Source organism: Pelophylax lessonae, assembly GCF_965119305.1.
Source record: "Pelophylax lessonae genome assembly, chromosome: 4".
NCBI lineage: Eukaryota > Metazoa > Chordata > Amphibia > Anura > Ranidae > Pelophylax > Pelophylax lessonae.
The window spans coordinates 244,841,425-244,866,643 of NC_138771.1; the positions used below are offsets into that span (position 1 = coordinate 244,841,425).

The 25,219-nt window shown below is 45.0% G+C and overlaps 1 protein-coding gene across 1 annotated transcript in view; it reads left to right on the forward strand.

Moving 5' to 3' along the window:
- Nucleotides 1-25,219, forward strand: part of ANO6 (anoctamin 6) — a 176,116-nt gene that overhangs the window by 145,727 nt on the left and 5,170 nt on the right. Inside the window, exons 17-19 of the mRNA XM_082255319.1 lie at nucleotides 4,538-4,743; nucleotides 6,642-6,844; nucleotides 12,980-13,085. Coding sequence (XP_082111445.1) covers nucleotides 4,538-4,743; nucleotides 6,642-6,844; nucleotides 12,980-13,085 — 515 coding nt within the window. The remainder of the gene's footprint in view (nucleotides 1-4,537; nucleotides 4,744-6,641; nucleotides 6,845-12,979; nucleotides 13,086-25,219) is intronic.

The following is a 25,219-nucleotide window of genomic DNA, read 5'->3' on the forward strand; positions in this document are numbered from 1 at the left end:
ATGTACCTGTTGAACCAGGGGACAGGCCCTGTTTTCCTTTTTTCAGCCGCAATGAGGATTTATTGTATCGTGTATATAAAAAGAACGATTAAATTGTTGAACAGTTGGTGGTCCCTAAGCCTTACAGACGAGTGGTGCTGGAATTGGCTCATGGACACTTACTTGGAGGTCATTTAGGGGTTGAAAACCACTGAAAGGGTGTTACGCAGGTTTTACTGGCCTGGGATACAGAAAGATATTGACAATTATTGTCAATCTTGTCCTGTATGTCAGATGTCAGCCCCATTACCCCACTTCCAAAGTCCTTTAGTGCCCTTACCCATTATTGAAGTGCCCTTTGAGAGGATCGCCATGGACCTCGTAGGTCCACTCCCCAAGTCTGCCCGGGGTCATCAACACATTCTTGTAATCATGGATTATGCTACCCGTTACCCAGAGGCAGTTCCCTTACGCATTGCATCCGCTAAGAACATTGCTAAAGAGTTGTTCATGGTGTTCAGTCACGTTGGGATCCCTAAGGAGGTCCTTACGGACCAGGGCACCCCATTTATGTCACGAATAACGAAAGAATTGTGCAAGTTATTTAAGGTGACCCAGTTGCGAACCTCCGTATACCACCCTCAAACTGATGGCCTTGTAGAACGCTTCAACAAAACATTAAAGAGTATGTTAAAAAAGGTTGTGGACAAGGATGGAAAAAACTGGGACTTCTTGATTCCGTACTTGATGTTCGCCATCAGGGAAGTACCCCAGTCATCTACGGGATACTCTCCGTTCGAATTACTTTATGGGAGACACCCTCGGGGACTCTTAGACATAGCCAAGGAAACCTGGGAGGGGGAGCAGACACCCCACAAAAGTGTCATTGAGCATATCGCTCAAATGCAGGACAGGATTGCAGTTATCATGCCTATGGTAAAGAACACTTACTGCGGGCCCAGGCAGCGCAACAGAGAATATACAACAGGGGAGCCAGACTCCGTGTTTTCTCACCTGGTGACAGGGTCCTGGTGTTAGTTCCCACTGTTGAGAGCAAGTTCCTGGCTAAGTGGCAGGGTCCCTTTTGAAGTATTGGAAAGAGTTGGGGAGGTCAATTATAAAGTGCATCAACCAAGAAAAAGGAAGCCAGAGCAGATTTACCATATAAATTTGTTAAAGCCCTGGAAGGATAGGCTGGCCTTGACTGCAAGGTCCGTCCCTGTAACATCTAGGGGTACTGAGTCCCCTCTGGTCCCTGAGGTCACGATTCCAGACACCCTGTCTTATTCCCAAAAACAAGAAGCTAGAGAGTTCCGGATAAGGAATAGAGCGAAATTTTCAGTTACCTGGTACGACTTCCACGGTTCAGCATGATATTGTTACTGAACCTGGGGTCCGTGTCAAGCTAAAACCATACCGAATTCCCGAAGCTAGGAGAAAGGACATAAGTGACAAAGTAAAAAGGATGCTTGAGCTAGATGTCATTGAGGAATCCAATAGTGACTGGTCAAGCCCCATCGTTTTAGTCCCAAAATCGGATGGTACTTGGAGGTTTTGTAACGACTTCAGAAAACTCAATGCAGTGACAACGTTTGACACGTACCCAATGCCCAGGGTGGATGAACTTATAGACAGACTTGGCAAAGCCCGCTACCTAACTACTTTAGACTTGACCAAAGGATATTGGCAAATACCCCTGACTGGTAGTGCCAAAGAAAAGACTGCGTTTTGTTACCCCAGAGGGTTCATTTCAGTACAAAAAAATGCCTTTTGGGTTGCAAAATGCCCCTGCGACATTTCAGAGGGCCATGGACATGACCCTAAGACCTCACGGACAGTATGCAGCTGCCTATCTGGACAATATAGTGGTACATAGCACTGACTGGGAGTCTCACTTGCCCAGTGTACAGGCTGTTCTGGATTCCCTCTTCAAGGAAGGTTTTACAGCAAACCCAAAAAAATGCGCCATTGGTTTAGAGGAAGCCAGGTATTTGGGCTACACTATTGGTCGTGGAGTCATTAAAGCTCATTTAAACAAAGTAGAAGCCATCCAAGAATGGCCACGTCCTGCACAAGAAGCAGGTCATAGCCTTTCTTGGGATTGCAGGGTACTATAGGAGGTTTATCCCGAATTTTGCAACTCTAGCTGCTAGGGATGTAACGATATTGCCGGTATCGCGGTGGTTAACATGGCCCGATATCGTCGTGGTGGGTGCACGGTTGCAGGCGGCAGAGCGGCCGCTAGAAGAAAAAAAAATAATTGCCACACACAGACACAGTAAATGTTGCGGCTGGGACTCGTCTCGGAGTATTCATGACTGGTCTGGCCGCCGTCTCTGTGTCTCATCGGCTCCTGTCTGTCACGGTCACTCACCTGTATGCTGCACTGCTACTGGCCGAGGCGAGCGGCTGCCAGTTGGTTAGGAGCAGTGTGGGTGGGTGGGCTTGTGGGGCGGAGGCGGAGCCAGCGCACGAGAGCGGCGGACTCGGCGGAGCAGCTTCCAGGGCAGGCAGGCACCAGGAAACGGCACCACTACACTAAGGCAAGAGCAAGACACCGGACCGCCGGTGAGTGTAATGTTACGTGTAAAGTGAGCTTGTGCAACATTTTAGGAGGAAATGGCTGTTTATTTCAGCAATATGGCTGTGTATGGACCCATAATGGACTAGCAAGGTAAAATGAACTCACAACTGCAGAACTTTATGTAGAAAGAATGTGCTTTCATATGAATCAGCCTTGCACAATATTTTCTTTGTGATTAGACTTGTTTAATGGCAGTTTAAAAAGGCTGATGCAAACGATAATTAGTAAAATGTAACAATTAGGCTTTTAATTTCATTACTACAATCCCTTTTTTGCATTAAATTTAGCTATTTAACAATACCGTGAGCTTTCCCACAATATCGCAATAAATATCATACCGTGAGGTCAATATCGAAATTGTATCGTACCGTGAGATTTTGATATCGTTACATCCCTACTAGCTGCCCCACTGACCGACTTTACGAAAGGGAAAGAATCAGTAATGGTGAAATGGTCCCCAATAGCAGAGGAGTCTTTCCAAGTTTTAAAGAAGGCTCTTTGTGCACAGCCAGTGTTGTACTCCCCTGATTTCTCCAAGGATTTCTTGGTTCAGACGGATGCGTCTGATGTAGGTATTGGGGCCGTATTGTCACAGGTACACAATGGGGAAGAACACCCTGTGGTGTACCTGAGCAGAAAGCCTAATGAACACGAGAGAAAGTATGCAGTCATTGAAAAGGAATGTTTAGCCATAAAGTGGGCCTTGGACGTGCTAAGGTACTATCTGTTAGGGCGCCAGTTTGATTTGATAACTGACCATGCTCCTCTGAAATGGATGACCCAAAAGAAGGAGACTAATAAACGGGTGAACCGGTGGTTTTTGGCTCTACAAGATTACTCCTTCACTGTAAAACACAGGCCAGGTGTTGAGATGGGGAATGTAGATGCCCTGTCCCGTGTTCACTCCTGTTGGGCCATAGGTGTTCCAACCCTGGGGTTGAAACAAGGTGGGGGGGATATGTAGCAGAGCGTCCCAGAGAGAGACAGGAAAAGTCCTGTTCGGGGTTTATACATCACCCAGGCAACTCTCGTATACCTTTAGGGATCTCTGATCCATGATCCAGTTCGGATCTTGGTCCTCTTCCCCAGGCCAATTTAAACTCACCTGAGACAGACAGCAGTGCTCTCTCTCAGCCTGGGAAATTTGACAACGTTTGTCTAGGAGAGCAGAAGGTTGGTAACGCTGTCAGATTGTGTATGTGGAAGCTGACAAGCGATAGGCTTGCTCAGCTTGTTAGTGAGGGCCTGCTTTGTATATAGTAAGTGCCGGGACATGGCTAGGCTTTTGTTTTGCTATTATTTCTTCTGGTTGTTTTTCCTTAAAGCACTGTACAGGACCTGTATATAGACTTGTATATAGCACCAATAAATCCCGCACTGTTTGTCACTACCTCATTGGACTTGGTATCTGTGCCTGAAGGACTGCTTATCCCAGGGAGCTTTGCACCTGCTACCTGTTCCCCAGCTTACAATATATATATATATATATATATACATACAGTGGTTTTTTTTTTTATTACCTAAACATTATCTTTAACGCAGACGATTAAAAATTAATAGAAATTGATGTAAAAAGACAAACAACAGAATATCTAACTCTTTAATGATGGGGGGGGGGGGCGCCGATACAGCTTCTCGCCAGAGCGCTGGAGACCCTAGGTACGCCTCTGCCTCTCAGCTAACTTTCTTTTTATTCTCTTTCTCTGTCCCTCCCTCAATTTTTCTTATCCTTTTTTTCCTCATCCTTTTGTCTCTCTCCCCCCCTCTTTCCCTGTTTTCTCCCTCAACTATCATTCTGCCCCAGCTTTTTCTCTCTCTCACAGCTTGCTCCCACACCCCATCATAAATGTGTACAAATATACATATGGATGGCTGTTTCTAATGGAACTTATTGTGGTTGGCACTGTAGATTTTGCATTTCCATTACTATACTGTTGTTTTTAATACTTGGCTTTATTCCTTCTCTCATAACAGTGATTCAGTTTGGATTTGTCACCTTGTTTGTGGCATCATTTCCACTTGCACCTGTGTTGGCACTTGTGAATAATTTATTGGAAATTCGGGTTGATGCCTGGAAGCTCACCACCCAGTTCAGACGTATGGTACCAGAGAAAGCACAACATATTGGAGCCTGGCAGCCAATCATGCAAGGAGTAGCCATACTCGCTGTAGTAACCAATGTATGATAAGTATAAAATGCCTTCATCTTTCATTTTAAAAATGTAGCTTATGCTGTCATTGTCTACAGCAATACTGCAGTCAGTATTTAACATTTGATTAAATGTTTTTGCTATGCATTTCTTCACACTGGTACTGTAAATAGGCATAAGCCTCCACCTCGAAAGAGCCTAATAAATCATCGTGTGTGTTTTGTTTTTTTTAGACATTTTATGTTAGCTTTGGCGTCTTGGATGGCATTAACCTTGCTAGTACCCAACCAACAAAACCCCATACAGACTCCTCATTAGCACATACACAGAAATGGTCATTTGGAGGAGCTATATACTCTTGGCTGACAGCATGCATTGTTTTTATAATTCATAATGGAAGGTGGTTTTCTTTTCTTGAGATCATTTTGCTGAATGCAGATAGTGAATCTGTGCATAAATCAGTGAAGACCTTGGTTTTCATTTTGTCATTTTTGGCACTTTCAGGGCTTTTCACAAGAAAAGTAGACATGGGGATTTGGCTAAGGGTCCATTAACACCAGATGTGGTGGGACTGTGTTGGGTGGCTATTCCAGCACAGCCCTTGTCTCCTGTGTGCCCAGTTCACAGCACTGTGTTGCAGTGGTGTGCGGGTAATGGCAACTGAAAAAAGTATGGCAGGCCATACTTTTTTGTAGCGCAGTGTAAAGCCCCGTACACGCGATCAGAAATTCGGAAGGGAAAATTCGTCCGACGACCGATCTGCCGATTTTCGGATTGTTAGTATGGTGCTTTCGACAGCCGACTCAGACTTTTCAGCTGACAAAATCCTGATGTGCAGGCTATACATTTTTTGTCCTCCATCAACACACGTCCGATTTTCGTCTCATTAGTACAGATTTCGACGGGGGAAAATATTATGATCAAGACTAGGCATGCTCAGAGAGAAAGAACACATACAAAGCAACCCAACACATGACATCACTTCTGAAGTAGAATTCTGTTGAACGGGAAAATTCGTGTGCAGTCTAGAGCACATTCCAACCAACGGACACGCACTCTGGACAAAAGACGGACGACCGGTCGGCGGAAATTCGTAGCGTGTGTACGAGGCTTAAGTCAATCCGCCGCCTCATGGTGGCCCTTTGAATTTATCAAAATGTCACTTACATTTCATTAAAGTTTGTTTAATAAAAAAAAGAAGCAAACAGTGTGATGCATCAAGATTGGCCATCAGCACTGCATTGTAAAGCAGTGGCTGGCGTAAATTGGCCCTAAATGGGGCAGTTAGGAAAGTAGGCTGCTTCAGGTGTCCATCTCACTACAGATGTTTGATGTTTGAGGTGTACTAATAAATGGAGCATTTTTTTTTTTGGGGCTATGCTGGGAGAACTCCTCTGTCTTCAGACATATAAAAGCGGAACTCCACCCAAAAACAATGAGCCAAGAATGAACCTATTGAAGGATAAAGAAACAAAAGCTTTTGCTGCAACCTCAATCCAGAGATATCCCTCACATCTGAAACAGGTCTATTTGTTCAGTGAATGTGGCACACTCAACTCCAGACATTATACGCACTCCAGACGACGTCCAGATGCACCAGAACGCATTAAAAACATGTTTAAACATGCAGAAATTCATTCGGAACACACAAAGTGTGGTGTGAATTGGCCCTTAGAAAGCAGAGTTGTAACACACAGCATAGCCTTTACTGAGGAAATCTATAACCATCCAAAAATATTCAGTCAACCACCTATATAGACTTCTTTTTTCTGCTATCATGTCCTCTGATTGTATGCTGGAACTACCTTTATTGTAGAATATAAGGTGGTAATAATGCTATTTGGTACATAGAATGTGTGAAATATATTTATGTGGGGATCGGATATGGATCTGTGTAAACTGCATTTTTGTTTTTATTTTAATTATAGGCTATGATCATTGCCTTTACATCTGACATGATACCACGTTTGGTCTATTACTGGTCTTTTTCTGTACCTCCTTATGGCACCTATTCATCTAATACCATGGAAGGATACATTAATAACACTCTTTCGGTATTCAGCATTTCGGATTTCAAGAATGAAAGCAGACCAGTTCCTCCATTATGGTTTGGCAATCAAACTACATGCAGGCAAGTAGTAACTCGTCCACTTTACCTATTTATACCTATTCTTCCCTTTGGAAAATTAAGGTATTTTCTCTTCATTTCTGCCAACTTGTATTACATTATGATGAGATTAGTCACCCATCGACCTGAGCTGAAGCAAGCCCTGCAAGAAAATAGTTTTAAATGGAACTTGCCACTTCCCTTTTGTGTTAGACAAAGCTTCTATGCAGCTTTATGCACACCCATGTGCTTGCCCTAAAACTAACGGCAACCAGGGGTTTTAAGGTGGCAGCCAGAACAGTGCATTATTCCGAATAAGTTAGTTCTTCTCCTTCGACTGTACCCATCAGGAAACCAAGGCAGAAATCCTGCTTTGGCTGGAATGGCAAGACTTAAAGCCCAACTCCAAGAAAATAGGAAAAAAAATCCACCCTTTAGTCCCCTCCCATACTGCAAAGCTTAATTGCTTATTATGGATTTCACTTACCTGATTACTTCCTCCTCTGTTCAGCTCTACTCTGTGAGTGGAGCCTCCGGGTCCTCACATATGATCCAGAGACATTAACAAATGTATGGTATGTTGAGGAGGCCAAAGGATGACCAGAACCAGTCTCAGCTTATAGAGCAGCTGTTGGGGACCGATTGTAGGGCTGGAGGGAGCCTGCTGGAGCAAGGAGTAAGGCTACTCTTTAATCCTTTGTTCCTAGACTATATGAGTAACTCCTTACTCCCTAATCTTCTGCTCCTAGGCTTTGAGTACCTCCTTACTCCTTAATTTTCTGCTCCTAGACTATATGAGTAATACCTTACTCCTTAATCTTCTGCTCCTAGACTATATCACTAACTTCTTACTCCTTAATCTTCTGTTCCTATACTATATAAGCAATCAATCCTTGCAATACAGGAGGGACCCTCTGCAAGGGTGCTGCAACAGCAAATCTAATTTTCTGGTGTATATGCAATATTGAGGCCCTGTTCACATCTGGGCACTCTAGAACCACCGGCAAAATCACTCAGTTGTGCCCATGATTCCGGAACATGATTTTACTGCAAAAACCGCAAAACATGCAAGGCATGTTTGGGTGGCAATCCTAAACTTGCAAAAGAAACAGATGTTTTATCGTGCAACAAAATGTGTGCTAAACGCTCAAAAACTTGCTTTCCAAAAACCGCAGAGAGCCACCCATTCAAATGAATGGTGCTGCTAAAAAAAAAAACATTTAAAAACACGCTAAAACTCAACACTCTGCTGTTGCTAGATGTGAACGGGGACTGAGGCACTATGAGCAAGAAAGTTATATACAAACAAACTTAGAATAACACACAGCAACTCATGCAATGAAGCATGCACGCACCAGATAAAGGCTAAATACAACTATACGAAATATACCTGTTCAAAAATAGAGGTGTATTGAAGAGGATCAAGCAGGGCTGGACAGTAAACGGGGTAAAGCAGGCTGACGGGTAGCAGGAGACCTAGAGCAAATAGCACTACATGTAAGGAAAATGAGGAGGAATGCTAAGGCAGAAAGTAAGGGGCAAGGCTACACAGACAATCATTTGGCATTCATTAAATAGACAGACATCCAAAAACACAAGGTATAGGGTTAGTCCACCAAAAAAGTGATAAATTAGTTATTGAAGGGCTGTATGGGCTTGAGCCACCTGCTGGGTTTTTATAGTGGTTGGGTTTTCCAGCACAGCAATGATTTTGTGTGTACATATTTTCATAATGCTTGCGGCTTGCGTTCATAGATCTCACTACTGGGGCGTAATCTGTTTTAAAATGAATCTTTGTGTAATCTGTTTTAAAATGAACCTATCGCTATGTGTAGTTCATTTTATTTTTCATGGCTGATATTTGGGTAACTACAGTTTTATCACCAAGGAACACAATTTAACACACATCCTACTATTGCTACAGAACAGCATGTACTGTATTTTTTACAAAGCACGATCTTATTACAGTATGTACTGAAAAATCTCTACCAGCCAGGTTTTCAAAAAATATAAAATATAGAACCTTAGGTACAAAGTAACATGTCTGTTTAGAAATACCAGGTGGACCTATATTTAAAGCCCAACTCCACTCAAAATCTGTCTTTTTTTTGCCTATCCCTTCTTCCTATCCCCTCTCCACAACGGGCCATACATGTATCAAAATTTGGCCGGTAAAGCAGGAACTGGACACATTTTGATCCATGTATGGCTGTTCCCATTCATAAGAAGTCGATCTATTGATTGACTGAACTTGATTAGAGCATGCAGCCAATGGACTACTGCATATGCTGATTGGTGTATTCTGACAGAGGGGGAGTCCCGCTGTCAGAAAACAATGACACAGCAGGGAGAATTTCCCTATCCACACATATTCAAGATTTTGTTTTTTTTCGTTCTGCTGGCTAACTGAACATTAAAAAAAACTGAGCCATATACGGCCAGCTTAAAGGCCAAGTTTACCTTTTGTAAACAAATATTAAATACACATTTTTCTTGCAGGTACAAAAAATTTGCGTTTATTTCTTTTTTTTACATTGCATCCTATAAAGCATTGTACTTGTGATCGCAGGTGCAATGCCTGAATCCTGCAGAGTCTCCGTGCACCTGCACCATCTGCCTGCACCTCTAATACAATATGAGAGCGTTCACCAAGACCCTCGCAGTTCTTTGTGAATTGCAAGTCATCAGCGGTAATGGATGATGGTACTTGTAGTCTATTCATTCACAGGATACTGTAAATGCAAGACACAGCTGTGTGGGCGGAGCCCCAGACAGACGTGCTGTTTTTAAATTGTGACAGCGGGTGCGGGGAAAGGATCCCCCATCCCCGTTATAGATTGGAGAGTGCTGGCGGTGAGAGATGGGCAGATAGGAACATGTTACACCCTAAATATGGGTGTAACATGCTCTTAAAGGTGCAATTATTATTATTATACAGGTTTTATACAGCACCAACAGCTTGCGCAGAGCAACATGAGAGCAAACAGTACAGTTTCAATACAGGAGACATCAGAGGGCCCTGCTCATTACAGCTGATAACCTAGGAGGGAGGGTCAAGTGATGCAAAAAGTATTAACTGTGGGAGATGAGCTGATGGAGAAAATAAAAGTACAGTTGTTAGGTGTGGGGAGGATAGGCTTCTCTAAAGAGAAGGGTTTTCAGGGATCGTCTAAAAGTAAACCGAGTAGGAGATAATCCGACAGATTGGGGTAGGGAGTTTTATAGGATGAGAGAGGCTCTGGAAAAGTCCTAGAGGTGAGCATGGAAGGAGGTGACAAGGAAGCTAGAATGCAGGAGGTTTTGAGAGGAATGAAGAGAACAATTAGGTTGATATTTTGAGACTAGGCTAGGGATGTAGCTGAGGGCTGAGTTGTGGATGGCTTTGTAAGTTATTGTTAGTATTTTGAATTTAATTTGTTGGGCGAGCGGAAGCCAATGGAGGGATTGACAGAGGAGTAGCAGACACGGAGCGTTTGGTAAGGTGGATGAGCCTGGCAGCAGCATTCATGATGGACTGAAGGTGGATAGCCTATGTAAAGGCAAGCCGATGCGAAGAAAGTAGTAGTAGTAGTTGAGGTGACGAATAACCAGGGAGTGAACTAGAAGCTTGGTAGTGTCATTAATTAGAAAGGGGTGTATTTTGGAGATTTTGCGGAGGTTGAGGCAGCAAGATTTGGACAGTGATTAGACGTGGGGCCTAAAGGATAGATCAGAGTCCAGGATTACACCTAGAAACTCGGCATGCGGGTAAGGGCTGATAGTTGTGTCATCGATCTTGACAGAGAGTTTAGGGAAGGGGCACGTGGGGGAGGAAAACTTAGGAGCTTGATTTTGGATAGATTATGAGGAAGTGGTGTGACATCCATACTGATATATCTGTTAGTAAATTAGTGATACCTGAGGAGACTGAGGGAGTGAGCTGAGGAGTACAATGATTAAATAAGGGTATGTAGATTGAGAATAGGAGGGGTCCAAGAACAGAACCTTGGGGGACCCCAACAGAGAAAGGAAGAGGAGAGGATGAAGTAGAATTGTAAGTAACGCTAAAGGTGCGGTTGGCTAGGTAGGAAGAGAACCAACAAAGAGTAGTCACGGAGACCAAAGGCATGGAGTTTTTGGAGGAAGGGGGGTTGGTCAATCGTATTAAAGGCAGCAGAAAGATCCAGGAGTAGGAGTACAGAATAATTTCCATTGGTTTTGGCTGTTAGTAGATCGTTTGTTAGTTTTATGAGGAGTTTTGAGGGCGAAATCCAGACTGAAGGGATCAAGAAAGGTATTCTCAGTGAGGTGGTCACTCAGTCAGTTGTAGATCAGATGTTCAAGGAGTTTGGATAAAAAAGGGAGCAAGGCGATAGGGCATAGGTTGTTAAGATTGGTGTGGTCCAGTGAGGGCTTTTTAAGTATGGGGGTGACTGGTGCATGTTTTAGAGAGTTGGGGAAGATGCCAGACACTTTTTGCTTTATAACAGCATCATAGTAATGGCAATACAAACAATAGTTATTTTTGACAATCCAATATAAGCTTACTTAAAAAATCTGCTTTCATGTTGTGAGTTCTGCCTGGCTGTTGGCCATCACTTACCACAATTTCCTGGATTCCTGACTTCCATTCTGCGGTTTGCTTTCAATTTCTGAGGACTATATATCCCATGGTACCTTGCTGCCTGTGCTTCCTGTGGTGACTCCACCACCTGAAACTCCTTCTTTCAGCACCTCTGTAGTTCAGAAGCCAGGCTCTGTGAAATGTGTGACACAGCAGTGCCTACTCACAGGGTATTGTGTCACAGAATTCAGGAAAGTAAATGTGTGGGATATTCACAAAGTACGTTTTTAAACTGCAAGATTGTTCAAATGAAAAGGAGTAGGCTGGAAATAAATAAAATACAATGTGGAAATGAATATATATTATATTTTGACCATAGATACATTTTAAAGTTTTGCTCCCAGATGCTGCCAAATAGCATTTTTAAGGAGGCCATCAGTGTCAGTCCCTCCCCCCAATGGTGTCACTTTAAATATGACCACATAGTTATTACCGGTGTTGCTGAGTTTAAAAAATACTTAAGCTGACCAGAGATGGTTCGAATCTCGGCTGGTCCCTGCTGAATTAGCCGAGATTTGAACCATCTATGGGCAGGCTGATTGTACCCAACTCAATCCATCGATTGACTTGGATAAAACTAGCATGTCGCATTTTTCATGCAATTATTGCCAACAGCTATAGCCGCTAGCAATAATCGCTGTGTGTTTTGGCTTGGACGGCTCCCTGTGCCCCCAAGAACACAATAGCTCCTCGGGAGGGATTCCCCCATCAACACTGACTGTGAATAGCAAAAAGAAAATCACACCATGTATGGCCAGCTTAAAAGATGCTATACGGTTATTATAACTCTAAGGTAACATTGCAGCTATAAGCAGTTGGCGATCTCTATGGCAGCTGACAAAAATATACATTTGCTGTATTGCCCAGCACTTACAAGACCTATCACAAATTTGTGTTAATGATTGCTTTTGCATAGTTTACTTACCCTGCTTAAAGTTAATAGCCCCAACCACATGATCGCAATCAAGGCTGGCAAATTTGTTGCACTTAGCGCTGCATCATAGGGGAGAAGGATAGGGAGTCTCCCAAATTCAGAGCTACCTGGTACTTCACTCGGGCCAGCAGGTAACCGGGCAGTACAGGAGTGAATGAATGGAAGAAAAGTATTAGCAGCAAGGGTTCACTTCAATAGATTCAAATTAAACTTAATGCAAGTTACATTGTTACATATGAATTCTTCAGCACTTCTTAAATAAACAAATTGATTTGTTTTGGATGAACTAGCACTTAATAGTTTTCAGAAGGACAAGTTATTCATACTACCACTACGTAGGTGTTGTCTGCCTTTTTGCAGTAGATCTGTAGGAGCAGAAAAATAGCTTTTTCCACAGTTTTTTTTTTTTTTGCATAGTGACTTGCAAATGACTTGCATATGTTGCTGGATGTTATGACAGCTGCATGGAAAACACTGTAATGGAAAACACTGTAATGAAAAGGGAAATTCCAGCCAGAGTTTTGCAGCTCTAAAAATAATTGACATGCTCCACCTGTTGGTGAAATGTGGGTATTACATTTTACTACCTTTGTTCATTATTATTTATTCATTTTCTTTACAGATACCGTGATTTCCGATATTCACCTGGCCATGAACATCAGTATGAGCATAGCATATTATACTGGCATGTTATTGCAGCCAAACTCTCTTTCCTCATTGTCATGGAGGTAAACATTGACCCATCTGAATGTTGATTGTGTGTTTTATTTGGAGAAAATATGATTTGTTTAGATAGGTTCAGCATGATAACCCAGGAGATAAAAACAACATCATCTTATTAAGGAGGATTTATGAAGCACAGGCAGAATATAAAGCTGGTCTAGCAAAAAATCCTAATGGGTCTAATTTAGCAAGGAGTTTAAGAACACTTTTGGGGACATTTATCAAAACTGTTATTGTTCACAGTTGCTAACCTCATGCCTCTTTTATTTATAATGAAAGTTAAAGACCAATATATTTTCTGCATGTAATTTGCATATTAAATTAGCTATTATAAAAATGAACATATCTGCTTGTGTTTAAAACACATGGTATATTGGCAAAACAGACCCAAAGATAAATGTTAACATTTTTGTACACACATTTAACATAAATTGATACACAACTGCTTTAATAAATGTCCCCCCAGAATGTTTTAGAAACCCTGTACAGTTTTTCAGTGGTCCCCTTGATGTGTTTTACATTGGCACTGTGCTCTCATTCTGCATTGCATCTGTTTCCCCTTATTGGAGACACAGGCAGGAATTAAAATTGTCAGAGGTTCCTACCCTTCTTTACTCTAACGTATAGAAAAATTTCCCCCTAGAAGAGGAGTCTCTTCTCAAGAAGAGGACTGTGCCACCGGTGGTGGACCCTCTGGTTTCCATGATTCCGGTTGAAGAGTCCCCAGCCTTTAACGATCCGGCTGACCAGAAGGCGGAGGCTGTAGCCTGCACTATGTACACTCTGGCTGGTTCGGCAATGAGGCCGGTATTCGTCATTGCCCCAGTGTCGCAAAATCTGATCGAGTGAGCTAAGCTCCTACACTGTGACCTGGAGGGGGAACAGCTGCATCCTGCTTTTGTCGAGCTGGTGGATCAGCTGGTCCAGGGGCTGCAGTTTATCTGTGATGCCTCTTGGGATGCGGCTCTCCTGATGGTTCACCTCCTATTTTGGCAGTGGTCTCTCGGTGTGTCTTTTGGCTCAAGTGCTGGTCTGCAGATCAGACTTCAAAAAAAGCCCTTGACTGATTTCCGTTTTCAAGGAGATCGCCTGTTTGGAGCTACCCTGGATGACATCGATAAAGGTCTCACAGGGGGGAAAGAGTACTTTCTTCTGCAGGCTACTAAGGGCAAGGAACCTCATCGTAGACGTGGGCCTTCCTTCTCAGCCTATGTTTTTTTCATCCCTCAGGGTTGACTGACAAGGGCTCAAAGCTTTTCATGGCCTCTTCTGGAGGATCAAATCGAACCTGATCTGGCAAGCCAAGATCAGGCTTCTCCAGACCCGTGGACAAGGCTCCTTCTGCATGAAGGTGCGCCCTCACCTGTATCGGGGGTGGGGGGACATCTTTGCTAGTTTCCGGACCTGTGGACTTCCCGGGTGCAAGACAAGTGGGTCCACTAAGTAATTCGGTCTGGCTACAAGATCAAGTTTCGCTCTTGTTCCCCGGCAAGGTTTTTTTCTTCCAACTTTCGCCTGTCCCCATACCGCTTACAGGGCCAGTTTTGGGCGGTTCAAGACCTGCTACCTCAAGGGGTGATTGTCCCCGGTTCCGGGAACGTTTACAGGGTTTTTACTCAAACCTGTTCACAGTTCCCAGGAAGGAAGGCAAAGTGCATCCAATCCTGGACCTCAAGGCACTAAACTGCTTTGTACGGGTACAGAAGTTTAGAATGTGGAGTCCATTCGAATGGTGATGGCATCCCTGCATCAGAGGGAATTCCTCGCCTCTATCGATATGAAGGACACCTATGTTCACGTTCCAATATGTGCCAGTCACCAAGGTTTGCTCCGCTTTGTTTTTGGAGAGGAGCATTATCAGTTTGTAGCGTTACCCTTTGGTCTCCCATTTGCTCGTCGGGTCTTCACAAAATTGTTAGCCCCGGTGCTAGCTTTGCTACGCCAATGGGGGATAGCAGTACTGGGCTTCTTGGACGATCTCCTTCTGCGAGCAGAGTCTCCCTCTGCTCTGGTGGAGAACCTGGAGATCACAATACGAACTCTGCGGGAGTTTGGCTGGATTCTGAATTTTCAGAAGTCTTCTCTGGTTCCGTCTACAAAGCTGGACTATCTGGTCGTTCCTCTGGACAAACTCGAAATTGCAGGCTGCAATTTGCCCCTGCTGTCCAACTAAGGGTCATTCCTTTGGACTTGCATGCGGGAGCTGGGCCTGATGGTGTCTACCTTCGAGGTGGCTCCGTTTGCACAGTTCCATATGAGGTCCCTGCAAACGGAAATTCTTACCAAATGGGATAAGATAAGACTCGGCAGTCTCTCGACAATCAGATCGGGGAACGAAGGAGTCCCTGATATGGTGTCTTCATTCTCCGTGGCTAAGGTTGGGGAAATTATTTTTTCCCTTGTATTGGACAGTGGTCACCACGAATGCCAGCCTGTCCAGCTAGGGAGGCGTCCTCGGCAAGCATTCTGCTCAGGAGATCTGGACGCTGGAAGAGTCCAGACTCCTGATCAATGTCTTGGATTTTTGAGTGATCAGACTGTGTCTGGATCATTGGACGGATTGTCTTCAGGGTTGTCCAGTGTGCTTTCAATCAGACAATGCCACGGCCGTGGCCTTGTGTCAATCACCAAGTGGGCACAAGAAGTGTCCTGGCAGCTCTGGAGGTAGCCGGCATTCTAAGGTGGGCAGAACGGTTCATTCCAGCCCTCTCCGCCATACACATTCCCGGGGTGGAAAATTGGCAGGCGGGTTACCTCAGTCGGCAGGCGTTGGCCCACGGGGAGTGGTCCCTTCATCTGAAGGGGTTTCATCAGCTGTGTCTCCAGTGGGGCACCCCTGAGGTGGATCTGTTGGCGTCTCGGCTCAACAAAAAGGTGCAGAGGTTTGTGGCTCGGTCAAGGAATCCTCTGCTGGACGCCACAGAGGTGCTGGTGGCCCCGTGGGGTCAGTATTGTCTGATTTACGCCTTTCCTACTCTCAAGCTTCTGCCCAGACTTATACGCAGAATTGAGGCAGAAGGGATTGGCCTTGCTGGGCTTGGTACGCCAATCTGGTGCGGCTGGTCGCCGACGTTCCTTGGCAGCTTCCTCTCAGGGAGGATCTGCTGTCCCAAGGGCTGATCTTCCATCCTGCTTTACAGGCCCTGGCTTTGACAGCTTGGCTGTTGAACACCAGGTTCTGAAGGATAGGGTTTATCTGAGTCAGTGATTCCTATACTGTTGAAAGCCAGGAAATCTACTTCTAGGAACCTTTACCATCGTACGTGGAAGACGTACATTGTGTGGTGTGAGTCTCTTGGGGGTGTCCTTCCTCTCTCCTCCTCGGTGGCTCGGATCTTAATCTTCCTTGAATGGGGGGTTGAACAGAAATTGGCCTTTTGGCCTTGAGTACCATCAAGGGCCAGGTGTCGGCTTTGGCGGTCTTCTTCCAACGACCTTTGGCCACACACTCCCTGGTGTGTACCTTGCTTCAGGGTGTCCGACATTTGGTTCCTTCAGTGCGGTCTCCGTTGCCGCCTTGGGATCTTAATTTGGTACTTTCAGCTCTTCAGAAGTCTCCCTTTGAAATCATTCAGGAGATTCCCCTGCTTATGCTGTCCCAGAAGGTGGCCTTTTTGGTGGTCAACACCTCTGCACGTAGGGTGTCAGAACCTGGTGATTCACAGGAATAAGGTGGTTTCTTCGCCCCAGTCTGTTGTTCCATCCAAAGGTTGTCTCTGATTTTCATTCGAATTAAGTCATTGTGTTGCCTTCCCTGTGTCCCAGACCTAAACATCCGAAGGAAATTGCCTCGCATACCTTGGATGTGGTCTGAGCAATTAGGGTGTACCTGGCAGCTACGGAGTCTTTCAGAAAGTCAGACTCTCTCTTTGTACTCACGGATAGACCTCGAAAAGGGTTGTCTGCTTCCTCTGCAATCATTTCCGAATGGATCAGATAGACGATGGTTCAGGCCTATTCCATCAGGGGTCAGGTTCCTTCTTTCCCTGTCAAGACGCACTCTACTAGGGCGGTTAGTGTCTCCTGGGCTTTCCGTCATCAGGCGTCAGTGACGCAGGTTTGCAAGACAGCTACCTGGTGCACACTTTTACAAAGTTTTATAATGTGGATGTGTTTGCATCTGCAGATGCTTCTTTTAGCCGCAAGGTTTTGCAGGCTGCTTTTTAAGAGGACCTGATCCTCTTTGAGGGTGTTTTGTTTTTTGCAGGCGGGCTCCAGTTGTTTTGGTTGAGCTCCCGTTGCCTGGTTGGCTAATGTTTAGCCTTGAATTTTTTATGTTTAACACTGCCTTGGGTCGTCCCAATGGTTATGAATATCAGGAGCTGTGTCCGTCAATGAAAGAAAGAGAAAATTGAATTTTTGACTTACCGTAACATCCATTTCTCTGATGTTTATTGGCAGCACCCACCCCTCTCTGGAGTTATAATTCTCCTGACACTGCTTGTAACAAAACTGAGTTGCTATAGCAAAGAGGGAGTATACCCCCCTGGGACTGCTCATTGGTGTAGCCAGAATTATTTTCTGCCTAGTGTCCTACTTCTGTAGGGGGCAGTATAACCCAATGGTTATACATATCAGGAGCTGTGTCTGTCAGTCAGCATCAGAGTAATGGATTGTACGGTAAGTCAAAATACCCATGTTTCTAAGTAAAATAATAAACAAGTTTATACCTGCTCTGTGCAATGGTATATGGCTTCTGCCCCCACTGGCACTCTGGGCTTCTGCTCTTCTCTGTCTGCCATCATAGCAGGTCGCTTGCTGTGGGGGCAGGTGTGCAGGCTCGCTCCCAAGCCGGGCTCTGTGTGTCCGTGGACACATACAGCGAGGCTCAGCCCCACCCGCTGCTCCCTCCTCCTAGATTTGACTGACATTGGTAGGAGCCAATGGCTCCTGCTGCTATCAGCAAAGCCCTGTGAGACCAGGAATAGAGGGGACAAGACTGGGCACAGCCCTGGATTAATACTGGAGTCAGGGAAGTGTTAAGGAGGAGGAAGGGGGATTAGACAGTGCAAGGTTTTTTACCTTAATGCATTAAGGGAAAAAACTTTGTGTTTACAACCACTTTAACTTTTCTCAGCGCTATTCAAAACTATAAACAGAAACTATTTTCCGTTGGAGATGGGCTTTACATTTTTTACATTATCACAATAATCAGCAAATATATAATTGATCTGGTTTTCTGCACATTATTGCTTTTTGCACAGTAGGACCCATTTAATCAGGTTTCCAATCGCAGTAATGTGCAACAGCTCATTTCAACCAATGAAATGTTTTCTTTCATTTCAAAATGCCACTTTCTCTAGCGCTCATCGACAGACGTAGTCCTCGGTGATACACCACCTTCGGGTTATGTTACCTCCGCAGGAGCAGGACTAGACAGGAAATTAAAAAGCTCTGGCCACACCCTAGGGGCAGTCCCAGAGGGTATATCCTCTCTCTCTCTGCCTCAGCAAATCAGTTATTTTCTGTCTAGTTAGGAGTAAGGACCTAGACACCTTGCTGGGATCTTAGGTCCTGGCAAGAATTTTTTCTTAAAGGATTTTTTTAGACAGCTTTTTCTCCAGTGTTCCTGTGAGATCTTCAAGCAAGAAAGCTGAACTGGGCGACGGGCTGGATGTTGAGATCCGGTGGTCACCCCAGTTCAGCCTACGAGCGCGTGCAGGCCATAGCTCCGCGCTGGGTCGGCCGCGACAAAGTCCCATTAAAAGGACTGAACCCGCGAGTTAAACGTCTCGCTGAAACGCCAAAGACCATGAGTCACGGCGTTCGTATCGGTCGACAGCCCTCCCGCCCCGGTGGAGAGGGGTACTGTCAGGAGTTGGTGCCCGCCTGGTTCCGGTATGGTGAGTAGTATGTTCCCCCTTTCCCCCTGACGGGTTTTGTGGTGAACGCGGGCCCCTCTCTGTATGGTAAGAAAGAGTCCTTTCTATCCTATAACATGTCACAGATCCTCCTACTTTGAGTGTGATTTTTTGTGTACAAAAAGCCAGGAGGCTTGGTTTGGGAACTAACAATCTATTGTATACATGTTTAAAAGATGTAATCTGTGGCATTCTGGGAATCTTATGGGTTAAGTATAAGCTACCTACCAGTCAGAAGCCACGGACATGTAGACTGCCTTCCAAATCAGATCTCCAGCTATTAGCAGGCCTCCCGAACGGCCATGCGGTCCGCCAGGGCCGATACCGCCAACCACGCCATATCCCCAGGCAGAGACAGTGTTGTGTGCCCTGCAGCACACCGCCATTCAGCAGGCCGCCGCCATTTTTTCTTGCAGGATCGCACGAGCCGCCATTTTGGCGTAGCCTCGTGTCTCCAGCATGGGGGCGGCCATGTTTGAGGTGATCCTACACCTCGTGGAGCTTGGGGGAGGCGCCGGAAGGCGTGCAGAGGGGCGGAGCCGCCTCCTTTCTTCCTGGGCAGCCAGCCAAAAGACTTCCTGTTTGTCAAGACAGCGCTGTAAGCTGTTGCAGTTTAACTCTGAGCATCAAGTGGTGAGCCTGGGGGTCTATCTCTCTCTCTCTCGATCGATAGCTAGCAGGTAACACTAAGGGGCTTTTTTGTGGCGCTGGGGGTCAGAAAAGAAAAAAAAAAAAAAAAAAAAAGTTTTTTTCTTTACTTTTGAATTATATTATCCAGGAAGTAACTGGAGTTATCATGGACCCTGCCACACATATTCCCCCACCTGTTTCCCTCGAGGGGGCCTCGGGACCCGCCGGTGCACAGAGTATAGAGTCATTTACAGCAATTTTGGAGTCTATGGTGGCTCGGGTGGAGGCGGCCTGTCAGGGACGGGGGTCAAGGAAGCGACCCCCGCCTACCCCTATACTATCTGACACCTCTGACTCAGATTCAGAGATGGTCACGGCAGTTGCAGGTTCCTCTGCAAGGGTTGCTATCCCAGGTAAAGCCCCCTCAGAAAGTGAGGAGGACGCTTCTTCTCTTGCTATTATTCAGGAAGAAGCATTGGTGGACGCACTAGTTGTGGCAGTGCAAGAAACCTTAAAACCTGAGGCTTTACCGGCAGAGGCAACTGAAACAGAGATGCCTTTTGGTACTAATAAGCCCATCAAGACGGCGAAGGCTTTTCCTGTACCTAAATGTTTTGGTAATCAGATTAAAGGAGAATGGGAGCATTCTAAGCGTACCTTTACTATTTCCAAGCGTATTGCTAGACGCTATCCGTTTGAGGAATCCATCATTAAGAAATGGACGGTACCACCAATCGTGGATCCGCCTATTTCCAGGCTGAATAAAGCCACGGTTATTCCAGTGGAGGACACTTCGTCCTTTAAGGATCCGGTGGATCGAAAGATAGAAGCAGAGTCCCGCACTATCTTTTCTCTGATAGGGTCAGCATTTAGACCAGTAATCGTTATTGGTCTAGTTTCCCAGACACTTACGGAATGGGCGAAAATGGTACGCCAAGATCTTAGGGGAAAAGATATTCCCCAGGAGACATCTGATTTGATGGAACAGATCATACAAGGGCTACGGTTTATCTGTGACGCAGCCTTGGACACTACTCCCCTATTAGGGCATGCATCTAAGTTAGCAGTGATCCTCAGACGTGTGCTGTGGTTAAAATGCTGGTCAGCTGACCTAGGTTCCAAAAAGACCTTGACCAATCTCCCCTTTCAGGGGAATCGTCTATTTGGAGCCAACCTAGATGAAATCATTAAGGATGCCACTGGGGGCAAGAGCACTTTTTTGCCACAGGCTGCAAAAGCTAAGGGACCTCGCAACAAGCGAGGACCTTTCTTTACCGCCCATAAAGGGCGCCCGGCTGGTACTAGCGGGAAAGGCAAGACTCCTCCAGGAGGGTTCAAGAAGGGGACCAACCCAGCCCAGGGCCGATCCTAGGGTAACAGACGCCTGGGTGCAGAAATATTTATGGCGCCCCCTGTGTGGGCGTGGTCATCTTACTAACCCCTCCCCTTTCCTAATGGGACCTGGAGGGGGTCTCTCCAAGGAACACAGAGAGGGCCTCTGTTAGAGAGTCTGTTAGAAAGAGCCTCCACCAGGCCCCATTAGAGACTACAATGGGGTTGTATCATGGGACCTGGAGGGGGGTCTTTCGAACAGAGGTCATCTTTGTGTGCATTTTAAAGTCTATGTTAGAAAGACCCCCCACCAGGCCCCATTAGAGACTACAACGGAGTCTAATGGGACCTGGAGGGGGGGGTTTATCTTACAGAAGCCCTCTCTGTGACTATTGGAGAGTCTCTGATAGAAAGAGTCCCCTCCATCCCCGATGAGAGACTACATTAGAGTGTCACCGAACAATAGAAAAATAAACAATATTATATTAATAGCACTTTGATGCCCAGGCCCAAGACTAGAAGACTTCACTTATCTTAAATAATGGGTACTGGGGCTGGCTGCTGGTCCTGGGGCCTGGCTTCTGGGGCTTTGCTGCTGGTCCTAAGGTCTGGCTGCTGGGGCTGGCCTGCTGGTCCTGGGGTCTGGCTGCTGGTCCTCCTGATTCCTGGCTGCTGGTCCTGGTTTTTGGGGCTAGGCTGCTGGTCCTGTATTCCGGCTGCTGGTCCTGGGGTCTGGCTGCTGGGGCCTTGGGGCTGGCTTCTGGTCCTGATTCTTGGCTGCTGGTCCTGGGGTCTGGCTGCTGGTCCTGATTCTTGGCTGCCTGTCCCGATTCCTGGCTCCTCTGTGGTGTGCCGGGCTCTGTGGTGTAAAGCTCTTGTGTGACATCTCAGCGGGGCTGCGGATGTCACTGTGAGAACGGCGCCTCCATAGTCCTGGCTCACAGGCGGAGTGACATCAAATGCACTCCGCCTGTGAGAGGAGGAGCCGTACAGAGAAAGTAGGCGGCTGCAGTAGAGAGCAAAGCCATTGCTTCCTCTGTATGGCTCCTCCTCTCCAGGGCTGGTGTAAGGATTTTTGGCCCCTAGGCAAAATAAAAATTGCTGCCCCCCCATATGCTCGTGAATGTGCAGTACAATGCGCATTATTAGTACACATACACTTCCATAAGCCTAAAACGTTTTACTATGCATTAAACTTCAGTCTAAGTTACAGTCAGAGCATGTAATGTACACTACACATACACTTCCATAAAGGTAATGTGACATCACCGTCATGCTATGGAAGTGTATGTGTAGTGTACATTACATGGTCTGACTGTAACTTATCAAACCCAGTGATCACACTGTGATCAGCCCATACACAGGCAGGCACTTTAATTCATCTGTCAGTGTGGGACTGAGATATGTCCCCTGGTAAAGTCTGCCTCCCTCCCAGGCTCTGCTAATCAGTGTCACAAACTGCCAGCACACACTAAAACTTCAGCAGGCTCAGGCTGTGGGATGGCATGGCCGAGTCACACTCACACACACGCCATGAGACTTCTTCCTCCTCAGCTCCGCATGGGAAAAAGGGGCTGGACTGGAACTCTCTGAGCAGCCCCCAGCCTGCTTGCAGTAACAGACTGAGAGGAAGATTGTAAGGAGAGGCAGCTGCTATACTACACTCAGCGATCCATCCGATCAATGTTTACACCTCCCACCTCACCTGATCATCTGTCATTGTCATGTGCTTGCCTTTTTAAAGCTGGAACTCTCACCTGGCATCTCCCTCTGTCCTGTCTTCCTCCCCCACTGTCGCCCCTTCCCTCAGCTCACAACTACAAACATAGGCGTGTGCAGCCTATGGCATTAGGGTGTGCACCTCAAACCAAAGCTCAAACACACACAGTACACAAACACACAGTATATACACGTATACACACACACAGTATACACACAGTATACACACACAGTATACACACACACAGTATATACACGTATACACACACACAGTATACACACACACACACACACACACACACAGTATATACACACACACAGTATACACACACACAGTATATACACGTATACACACACACACACAGTATACACACACAGTACACACACAGTATACACACACACAGTATATACACACACACAGTATACACACACACACACACAGTATACACACAGTATATACACACACACACACAGTATACACACAGTATATACACACACACACATACACACAGTATACACACACACAGTATACATACACACACATACACACAGTATACACACACACAGTATACACACAGTATATACACACACATACACACACACAGTATACACACACACAGTATACACACACACAGTATACACACACACAGTATACACACACACACACACACATACACACAGTATACACACACACAGTATATACACACACACATACACACAGTATACACACACACAGTATACACACAGTATATACACACACACACAGTATACACACACACAGTATACACACAGTATATACACACACATACACACACACAGTATACACACACACAGTATACATACACACAGTATACACACAGTATATACACACACACATACACACAGTATATACACACACAGTATACATACACACACATACACACAGTATACACACACACAGTATACACACACACAGTATACACACAGTATACACACACACAGTATACACACAGTATACATACACACAGTATACACACAGTATATACACACAGTATACACACAGTATATACACACACATACACACAGTATACATACACACAGTATACATACACACACACACACAGTATACATACACACAGTATACACACAGTATATACACACACACATACACACAGTATACACACACACAGTATACATACACACACATACACACAGTATACACACACACAGTATACACACAGTATATACACACACAGTATATACACACACAGTATACACACAGTATACACACAGTATACACACAGTATATACACACACATACACACAGTATACATACACACAGTATATACACACACACACACACACACACACACAGTATATACACACACAGTATACATACACACAGTATATACACACACATACACACAGTATACATACACACAGTATACATACACACAGTATATATACACACACACACACACACACACACACAGTATATACACACACAGTACACAAACACACAGTATATACACGTATACACACACACAGTATACACACAGTATACACACACAGTATACACACACACAGTATATACACGTATACACACACACAGTATACACACACACACACACACACACAGTATATACACACACACAGTATACACACACACAGTATATACACGTATACACACACACACACAGTATACACACACAGTACACACACAGTATATACACACACACAGTATATACACATACACACACACACACAGTATACACACAGTATATACACACACACACATACACACAGTATACACACACACAGTATACATACACACACATACACACAGTATACACACACACAGTATACACACACATACACACACACACAGTATACACACACACAGTATACACACACACAGTATACACACACACAGTATACACACACACAGTATATACACACACACAGTATACACACACACAGTATATACACACACAGTATATACACGTATACACACACACAGTATACACACACACAGTATACACACACACACAGTATACACACAGTATATACACACAGTATACACACACACAGTATATACACACACACATACACACAGTATACACACACACAGTATACACACAGTATATACACACACACACAGTATACACACACACAGTATACACACATACACACACACAGTATACACACACACAGTATACATACACACAGTATACACACAGTATATACACACACACATACACACAGTATACACACACACAGTATATACACACACAGTATACATACACACACATACACACAGTATACACACACACAGTATACACACACACAGTATACACACAGTATACACACACACAGTATACACACAGTATATACACACACATACACACAGTATACATACACACAGTATACACACAGTATATACACACAGTATACACACAGTATATACACACACATACACACAGTATACATACACACACACACACAGTATACATACACACAGTATACACACAGTATATACACACACACATACACACAGTATACACACACACAGTATACATACACACACATACACACAGTATACACACACACAGTATACA